The sequence below is a fragment of the Octopus bimaculoides genome, chromosome 14, assembly GCF_001194135.2.
Source record: "Octopus bimaculoides isolate UCB-OBI-ISO-001 chromosome 14, ASM119413v2, whole genome shotgun sequence".
Classification (NCBI taxonomy): domain Eukaryota; kingdom Metazoa; phylum Mollusca; class Cephalopoda; order Octopoda; family Octopodidae; genus Octopus; species Octopus bimaculoides.
In genome coordinates, this window is record NC_068994.1 from 54438651 (window position 1) to 54448931 (window position 10281).

Here is a 10281-nt window from a genome sequence, read left to right on the forward strand (position 1 = left end):
ATATATATATATATATATATATATATATATATATACACATATACATATATTTTGAAATATGAATGAGAATTCACCTGAGGGATATAAACAATATTACAGATACATACATAAGGTATGTGTTTTGCTAGTCCATGGGTAGGCTGCTCTTATAGGCGTAATAGAATATATTTTCATCAATTCACCTGGTTTAAAAACACCTGGGAGTCATAGACAAGGAAGATAACTCGCATCAAGTTCCATTACAGGAGCAGTTGTCATTAATGTTTTGTCATTTTTGTGACTTTTTGATATTACTTCTGTAACAGGATCTGATGCTAGTCATTTCGCTTGCCTATGTCTCCCAGGTGTTTTTTACACCAGGTGAACTGATGAGAATATATTCTCTTATGCCTATGAATCTTAGCCTTCTTCCCCCGAACTGGCACAGTGCATACCTTGTTTTATGCATGTTCAATATTGTTTATATACATACAAACAGAACATCACATGCATATACTAAATAAAGAATTGTGTTTCCATTCTCTTTTGCTGTATTAGTTGCAAGTTGTTTTGGTGCATGATGTCATATGCATACATATGTTTGTCATATATATATTATATATATATATATATATATATATATATATATATAATGTGGCTTGGTTTATATGTATTGTTATCTATTGTAGTTTTGCATCCAAAAATTGATTTGCAGTTTGTTTTGATTTTTTGTCCCTCTTGAAATATATTTTTTGTCTTGTTTTTTTGTCTACAGTCAACAATTTGTTTATTATATTTTCTTCTTCTCTTGTATAGAAAAAAAAAAGAAAGAAAAAAAAGAAAAGAGTTTGACATGTCTCTCTTTTGATTATTACTTTTTTTCTTTTTCAGGAAATTTCATGTCATTCTCTCCTTGTCCCTCTTTTTATCATTTCTTTCATTTTCATTCGTCCCTTTTCATTCCAAGATTACAATCATTCCATCTTCTCCCTAAAAGAAATAAGATGATGTAACAAACCAAAGAATATTCTATCTTAATGTGTGGCAGTGATGCAATTTGAATGTGTTCCACAAAGGGCAGCCCTTGTGTTTGCAATGCCCCTCTGCCAGGTTCCCCAAGCCTATAAGCTTATAACAGGCAGGCTTATACAGCAGACCCAAACGCAGTGCTCCTTAACCCTTTGGCATTCAGAATACTTTGTCAAATGAAATGCTTATTTATTCACACTGTTTTTGAATCCTCATGTATTATTTCACAGCTTCAAGATTTTGAGGATGAGATTGCTTATTTTTTTTAGAATGACATTGCAAGGTATGTGTGAGAGACTGGATCTGTCCAGATTGAACTGGTTGAATATTTGTACTGGATATGACCAGTCTAAATGCTAAAGAGTTAAATGTCTCACTTTAGATGGACCCATCCTTTCTTGCCATTCCCTACCGATGTATGGTTAGGGTTAGGGTTAAGTAAATCTGATCTTTGTAAATATGAAGGGTGGTGAGGGAGTTGTGCAAAAATAACAACAAAAAAAAACCACAAAACTAGAAAAAAAGGGAAGAAGACAGAAATGGCTGAATGATAAGTTATTGTGCTTTCAAATTTAGCTTACTGATGGAGGTATGTGCTGTTGGATAATGCCCGGTAGAGCGTCTGCAGAAAGTTTGTCTCTTAGGGAGAGCAAGGATTATCAGAAGGGTTCTAAGGACTTGAAAACTTGAAAGACTACTGAAAACTTGTGGATACCTAAAGTTACAAGTAGTTACCCATTGTTCACATAATTTCTACCAGGAATAAGACCAAACCTGAGCCAAACCAAAGTAATAATAATAATAATAAATTACTGCAACAACCTCAACATACATGGAAATTGTGTAAAAACTTGACAAAGTACAATTAGTTTGCTTGTCCTGAGGATGAGGAGAAGAGGAATCTTGTTTTGGGTACGGAGGTTCAAGAACAACAAGTCTATTTAGTATTGCTTCAGTCAATGTCATGGTAACAAGGCTAATTTCCTGGAGAGAAAGAATTACTTGTAGTAGACTAGTGTCCTATCCCTGGGCAGGGTTTTTCTCTCTCACTGTTTTGATCTCTTTAACCAATTAATACAAATGGAACTGAAAGCACACACAGTTCATATGGAACAACACCTTTGTGTGTTCATATTTTATTATATATATTTTTAACAAGATTCCCGTTGTCTGTGTAAGATTATTAATTTACAAATTAAGAATTAATTTTATTTTTTGCTCTTTTTTTTTTCACTTGACATTGACAGGATAACAGACATTCAAGTGTGGCATCAATGGTTTGTATCTTGTCACCAGCACTGCACTGGGTTCTTTGACCGAATCATTTCAATTCTCTGATGGCCCAGTCTGTCTAGTTGTAAATGGGTAGATAGGTACTGCAAGGGTAGAGAGACAACTCACTGTAATTAGCACTGTTATGTTGATGTAAGATATATTAGTTTGCAGCATCACCTGTGATCATTGACTTGAAAGAGTGAGAGAGAGAGAGAGAGAGAGAGAGAGAGAGAGAGAGAGAGAGAGAGAGAGAGAGAGAGAGAGAGAGAGAGAGAGAGAGAGAGAGAGAAAGAGACAGGTGGACTCTGCCAAGTTGGTTAGTTTTAGGTAACACTGCATGAGCACAAAAGTCCTTTGGTGGTTGTGTCCTTACAATCTTACAATTGTCAAACTGCCAGTACCAGGCTGAGTTTGGACTCCTTTCATTGATATTGTTAGGAGGAATGTGGCTCCTACTGAGCTGTGTCCCCCTGGATGACTATCTGATGATGATGTGTTTCCTTCATGGCTCAGTGGTCATGATCCTACAGCACCTTTGATATAGTTTTATTATTATTATTATTATTATTATTATGTTCAGGCAGTTCTAGGGAGATTGTAAAGTTTTGTATGCTGTGTGTAGGCCATCACTTAAACTTTCATTTTTCTCATTTCTTTTCACCATAAACAACCCCCCGACACTCTTCGTAACCTGTTTCATGTTGTGTTTCTTCAACTCCTGCCCTTGTGGCAAACAAAATACTCATCATAATCATTTTTCGTTATTATTATAATTACTACTGAGGTGGCAAGCTCGCAGAATCGTTAGCATGCCAAACAAAGTGCTTAGCGGCATTTCGTCTGTCTTGACATTCTGAGTTCAAATTCCACCATGGTTGACTTTGCCTTTCATCCCTTCGGGGGTCAATAAAATAAGTACCAGTGAAACACTGGGGTCGATGTAATCGACTTAACCCCACCTCTGAAATTGCTGGCCTTGTGCCAAAATTTGAAACCATTGTTATGATTATTATTATTGTTGTTATTATTATTAATTGCTGTTTCTTTCGTTTCATTGTATTTATTATTAACCGTGTTGTATAAACAGGAATGTAAAAGATCGATTGAACTTTCAGGGTAAAAAACAAAACAAAAAAAAACCATTTCTCTTTTGAAATCTTTTAAAAATTTTAACAAATAATTCAACAAAAAGCAAAAACAAAAATTTAATCACCAAAAACAGCCAACAGATTAAAATAATTAAAGCTTTTAAAGTATATATGTTTAACAATATTAAACTAATAGGTGATAGTAATTAGATTAATAACCCTAGCAGCCAATAACCATCTAGTCGTAATAATAAAAATAATATAAAGAAAAAACAAATAACAGCTTTAATTTACATGTCATTAATAAAATTAACATATCATGACTTAACGATCTTAATGCTTTTATTCAATTTTTTGCTACTTTTGTCTAAGTTAATGTAAATCAGTGCTTCTCAACCAGGGTCCATGTGGCCCATAAGAGTCCTAATGGCCCTTGGGGGAGGGGGTCCACTTGACCCTTGGGGATCCATATAAGGTTTTGTTGTTAAAATTCATCTTCAATAAATTGGTTATACTTTTATAGCATGTAAAATATTTTAACAATTTTTAAAAATATAATTCTTAATGATATTCAGTTGTAAAGATATATGACTTTTTAAACATCGAATGGCTAGGAGGGTCCAACTATGTAAAATATGAATCAACGGGGTCCATAGGTTAAAAAGAAAAAAAAATGGTTGAGAAACATTGATGTAGATAATTCTTTTCGAGGTATTTTATAAAATATTTGAAAGAGTTTTTCTGATTGACTTATATTAGAGAAATTGTAGTGATTGTACAGTAAATTGTACAGAATGTACAGTCCATATCGACTGTACGGTGGACTCCACTCATTAGTTAACTAATTAGACTGTCTCTGTTTTTATATATATATTGCCTTTCACTTTGACTTTTGTATAAATCATGAAAATCAGAAGAATTAGATGTAATATTAAATTATTGTGATGCTTAGAAATAATGGTGATGTATAAATGTGTGCTTGCATCTATGTTAGTGTGTATGTATATGTGTATGTATGTATATGTTTTGTACCTCGTGTATTATACATATAATAATCATAACGGCACTCTGTCGGCTATGATGAGGAGGGTTCCAAATGATCAAATCAACAACACAAGCTGCTCATGAAATTAATATGCAAGTGGCTGAGTACTCCACAGACCTGTGTACCCTTAATGTGGATCTCAGGGAGAGTTATCATGACATTCTTAATATGACAAGGCTGGCCCTTTGAACTACAAATACCTTAACCACTAAACTACACTTTGATTTCTTTGTTTGAAGCAACTTGAATAGTGTAAATATTATCAATATGACATGCTTTGTGTCTGTGTGTGGTTAAATACTATGAAGCTGCTGTACTTCATCCAGGGTAGAACCCTTTAAAGACGTATTATATTTAGAAACACAAATCTCAAAGTTAGGTGAAACAAAATTGCTCCAGAAGTGAAAAAGAGTGACAGACATATATATGTATATATATCAGGTCATTAAGAATGAAATGTTCAATTTTGAACTGAAAGTTTATTTTATTTTATCTCAACAAAAAGCAGTGCAGTTAATCAAAGTATGCACTTAAATCATCAACACAATTTTGCCATTTTATTGGTGGCTTATTTATGCCGGCAGTGGAAAATTCTGGAGAGCAAGAGGTTATGAAATCACGAAAGACTGTTTTTGCATCTTCTTCATATTTGAAGTTTTTCCCTTGCAAAAAGCTGTCTTATGCTTGGTAAACATGATAGTCAGTTGGTGCAAGGTCTGGTGAATATGGTGGCTGACAGAATACTTCCAAGTTCAGTTCCTGTAACTTGAGTACGTTCTTTGTGCAACATGTGGTCAAGCATTGTCTTACAAGCGAATTGGCCTGTCTCTATTGACCAGCCTCAGTTGTTTAATTGCAAGTTCACTCATCATTTCATCCAATTGGTTGATGTATACATCCACTGTAATTGACTTACCAGATTTCATGAAGCTGTAGTTATGAACTGGGGGGTCAGTGTAATCTGCCCTTATCTCATCATAGCCACAATTCTATGAGTAAAACCAATGAGTGTATAAAAATTCATGTTTATTTTTATATATATATATATATATATGTATATGTGTGTGTGTGTGTGTGTGTAATTGTCATTGTCTGTGATTAATTATGTTTTAAGACAGACTTAGGATTGATATTTTTAATTATGCAAACGTTTTTTCTTTTTTTTGTGCTTTCAGTTGTTTACAGTTGATTAGATTTAATTACAAGTTTTCAGTGTGATATTAATTATTTTACAAATATTTATTATAGTAATTATTTTAAATATTGAACTAATTCCTATGTAGTAGTTTTATTGATTTTTGTCTCTGATTTGATGAACAAAATATGAGGTAAATATGATTTGTGTAGTTTTCCTAATCTCTAAATTTATTTAATGTAAATATACATATTTAATATATATATATAAGGGATTGTAGTATAATTACATTTTCAAAATGGATAGTTTTTTTTATTTTATTTTTAATTTTTTTTTTTTTTGTGTTTTGGTCCTGTGTTTTTGTAGTTTGAAAAAGCTGAAAATAAAGAACAGCTTGAATTTGCTATCAAAACTTTCACGGAATCTTTGCGCTCGAAGATAAATGCGAAAAATTTGAAGAAATTTGTCGAGGCATTCATGAAGTAAGGAAACAATTTTCTTTTATTTTAAAAAATTTAATTTTTTGTTGTTTTTGTTTTCTAAGAAATATTTCAGGTTTTTAAATTTATTTTTCAATGAAAAATATAAGGTATTTCTCAGAACTGCTGCCTATTATGACCAGTATTTCTTTCAGTTTACAAATGTTAGTGTATTATGGGCTTTCTCTGCTAAATTATAAGTTCTGACTAGCATTGTTGTGTTGTCGAGGAATTTACTTCATAATTGCAGGATTTCTAATTGATGCCACTGCACAGTACCTTCAGTAAATGCCTTCTACTGATGGAGATGAACCTAAAGTACATAATGGGGTAACTAAATTGACATTCAAAAGTAGATTTTATAAGCACAAACATTCATTTGTCAACTCTGATTAGAATGATTGCACAGCTTTGTTGCAATTTTATATGATCCTTACTTGAAGTAAAGTTTCATAAATTCCAAACAATTAAGTGGATTATGGCACAACTCAACAGGAACCACAACTTCAAATAAAAAATGGAGTGTGGCCTTCGTTTGATAGAAAAGTTAATTTTGTTTCATGAAAGTAATGCAGATCTGTAAACAAAGTTGTTCCAAACTATGACTAATAAATATTTTTTCTTAGTTAAACCATACCTAGGACTAATTACTATCCATGTGTTCTTCTATTTACAAAATAGGTGTAAATCAAATGGGATTTAGTTGTTATTTCGAGCAAGTCAAGTTGATTGCTTTAGCACTCCCTAATAGTAGATTCCCTATAATAGTTATTTTATTAGTCAAGATTTACTTAACACCCTTAACTTGAATTATCTCCCCCTGTATAACGGCTTACTTCCTTTACAGATTTACTAATTTCTTTGAATCAATTAAGATTTTGATAAAAATGTGCAACTTTCAGTTGCTGAAAGTCTAGAATTTGCTAAAAAAATGTAATAATTTGAAACTGAATTTTGGAACAGCGGGCTCTATTTAAAAGATTTTTTTGTATATTTTCTCCCCCCCCCCTCTCTCTTTCTCTTTCTTTGGTTGTCAGGAAACAAAAAAAAAAACCTTTTGCATTTTATTTTCTCTAGCCTTGTTAGAAAAATTGAATTAAAATGATATTTAATTAAACATCTCATCTATGGATATCTTGATATTACCCCCCCCCCCGTATAACAGCTTACTTCCTTTATGAACCACTTTATCTCCCCTATATCTGACATTTTTTCTGTCTTTCTGTTTTTCACTTCAGTCGAACCAGTATTGCTGAAACTATTGGCAAAGTATCGTAAGTTCTGTCTTTTTTATTATTGATTTTGTTGTTGTTATTGATGATGATGATGATGATGGTGGTGGGCGAGACTGAACGAGCTGAAGACATATTTTATCTTTCTGATCAAGCTTTCATTGAATTTTCTAAGTTCTACTTAGAAAGGAACTTGAGGGTGAAAAGGGAAGTGTTCTGCTCCTTTGAATTTGTCAAAAGGTGGGTGGGTGACAGTGGTAAAAATAGCACAGGTGTGGCAGTATGGTAAGAAGCTTACTTCCCAACTACATGGTTCTGGGTTCAGTTCCACTGTGTGGCACCTTGGTCAAGTGTCTTCTTCTACAGCCCCAAACTGATCAAAGCCTTGTGAGTGAATTTGGTAGACAGAAACTGAAAGAAGCCCATCATACATAAGACCCAGCAAATAAAGTGACCAGCCCCAGCCCATTCAAAAGTACCTTGGATTGTAGGGTGACATGCTGTGCTTGAGGAGACCTATTGAGTCAAATAACGTCCAAATGTGGCCGATGCCAGTGCCACTTTGACTGGCTTCCATGCTGGTGGCATGTAAAAAGCACCTACTACACTCATGGAGTGGTTGGCATTAGGAATAGCATCAAACTGTAGAACTGTGCAACCCATGCTAGCATGGAAAACGGACATTAAACGATGATGATGATGATATATATATATATATATATATATATATATACACATATATACAAATACATACGTGTGTGTGTGTGTCAGCCTTTGGCTATGTTCTCCACTCCACCCCCCACCTGACAACCGGTGTTGGTATGTTGATATTCTTGTAACTTAGCGGTTTGGCAAAAGAGAGCAATAGAATAAGTACACATAGTTAAAAAGAAACAAGTACTGGGATCAATTCATTCAACTAGAAATTCGTCAAGGCGGTGCCCCAGAATGGCCACTATCTTGTGACTGAAACAAATAAGAAGATGAAAAGAAAGAGATATATCAGACAATGCTTCATGCAAACCATTTACTCATTCATTGACTTTCTTTCTTTATATTTGTAGTTGTCCTTGTTTGTTGGTGACTGGCTCCAAGGCTTCATTCAATCGTACTGTACACACACTCTACCAAGCAATGGTTAACAAAGTGAGCAACAGAAAATCTCTGGAGCTTCTCGAGGTCGACGGAGTTGCAAATGTTTTAACAGAGAAAGTAAGAATACTTTACCATTCTTCATACTTTATTCTTTTACTGATCTCAGTCATCATTCAAGGTGACTAAAGTAGTCAGTCACATTGAATACTCCTTGGACTTAGATCCTTGTTCTAATATGTCATTATAGCTAATTTATTCTATTAAGATGGTCAAAAGTTGTGTGTCACTTTGATGTAGAGTTTAACATATCTGTTATTATTATTATTATTATTATTATTATTATTATTATTATTATTATTATTATTATTATTATTAAGGCAGTGAGCTAGCAGAATCGTTAGCACATTGGACAAAATGCTTGGCAAAATGCTCGTCTGTTGCTATGTTCAGAGTTCAAATTCTGCTGAGGTCGACTTTACCTTTCATCCTTTAGGGGTCGTTAAAATGTGTACCAGTTGAACACTGGGGTCAATGTAATCGACTCGTCTCCTCCCCCCCCCATATTGCTGCCCTTGTGGCAAAATTTGAAACCGTTGTTATTATTATTATTATTATTATTATTACTATTATTATTGAGTGAGAGAGCAGTGTATACCATCAAAGTGACACTGGGACACACACATCTGGGGTGCAAAGAAAGATGTGATGATGCCCTTCACAACATCAGCCATGTTACAGAGTGGACTGAATGCATTTTATGAAAGCACCAGCACTAGAGAGGTTGCCTTATTCACTGCAAGTCTAAACAACCCTCTCTACTTTACACTGTCTCTGTTTTGTGTTCAGTAAATCCCTGTAAGTCTTGGATTTTTTATCTTTCATTTCCCTCTCACTCTTCTAAACTCATCCAGGCCACATCTGGTTCTTGTTGTTATGGAAGATGCTTTACTTATTTTTTTCAATATGCTGGCTTGTAATATTTTCAACACATGCAAAAAACTGGTGTAATTGCAGTGGGTGACTGCACTGATGTACTGTGCAACAAATCCATCCAACCCATGTCGGCATTGTACACATGTTAAAGGAAGTTGATGTTGATGAAAAAACAATGAATTTATAGAAAAAAACCTGTCACAAACCATTTCCGTTTCTCTTCCAGCCTGAAGAATTCGCTGAAAGTTTCTTGTATATGGTACAAGGACTAGGAATGAGTAAGTTGGTTTTCTTTGATTATTTTGGAAGTTTTTAAACAAAATTAGTTGATTAGTTGTACTTTACCATTCTCTGGAATTCCATGCAAGCATGGCTGTGTGCTTATGTAGTTCTTTCCAAGATATGTTAGGAAAGTGAGTCATCATAAGCCTCAGTTTCAACAAAATGCTGGGAGTGAAATTCGGTGAACGAAAATTGTGCCTAGAGTAGAAAAGATTCTATTTAATTTGATAAATTCTTCTTTATTTTCAAAATTAACTGAAACAAATGCAGAATATTTCTACAGAAATATGGTAACTAAACGGTCGAATCACATTTAACGAGCACTCTAAGTACTCTGGTCTGTGTTTATTGAATTAGTAATTTTTCTTGTTTTTTTCGTGTTTGCAGTGGGTGGTGTTCCGATGCCCCGCGTTCAACGTTCTGCCTCCCAAGACGGTCCAATTCAGCACCGCAACCGTAGTATGTCAATGGAAGAAGCAGATCAACCACGAGGCATCTATTCAACAAGCCCTCCAAGAGTGGCACAGCACTAACTTGTTTTTGTTTGTTTGTTTTTTTTTATTATTACTTTCTATTTTATTTCCAAAAAAAAGAAAAAAGCAAAAGAAAAAATGGTAAAGAATTTCTTTTTTGTTCTTCTTCAGAATCCTTCATGTTTTTTTCTCAAGACTGTTGTGGCACATTTCTAACAGACATATGTGTGTGTATG

The 10281-nt window shown here is 33.9% G+C and overlaps 1 protein-coding gene across 2 annotated transcripts in view; it reads left to right on the plus strand.

Annotated features, from left to right (window-relative positions):
- Positions 1-10275, plus strand: part of LOC106867700 (uncharacterized protein ZK1073.1) — a 112460-nt gene extending 102185 nt beyond the window's left edge. For both annotated transcript variants that reach the window (XM_014912655.2, XM_014912658.2), the window contains 5 exons: positions 5918-6033; positions 7269-7304; positions 8327-8474; positions 9517-9568; positions 9960-10275. In XM_014912655.2, coding sequence (XP_014768141.1) covers positions 5918-6033; positions 7269-7304; positions 8327-8474; positions 9517-9568; positions 9960-10105 — 498 coding nt within the window. In that variant the 3' untranslated portion in view covers positions 10106-10275. The remainder of the gene's footprint in view (positions 1-5917; positions 6034-7268; positions 7305-8326; positions 8475-9516; positions 9569-9959) is intronic.
- Positions 10276-10281: the final 6 nt, after the last annotated feature.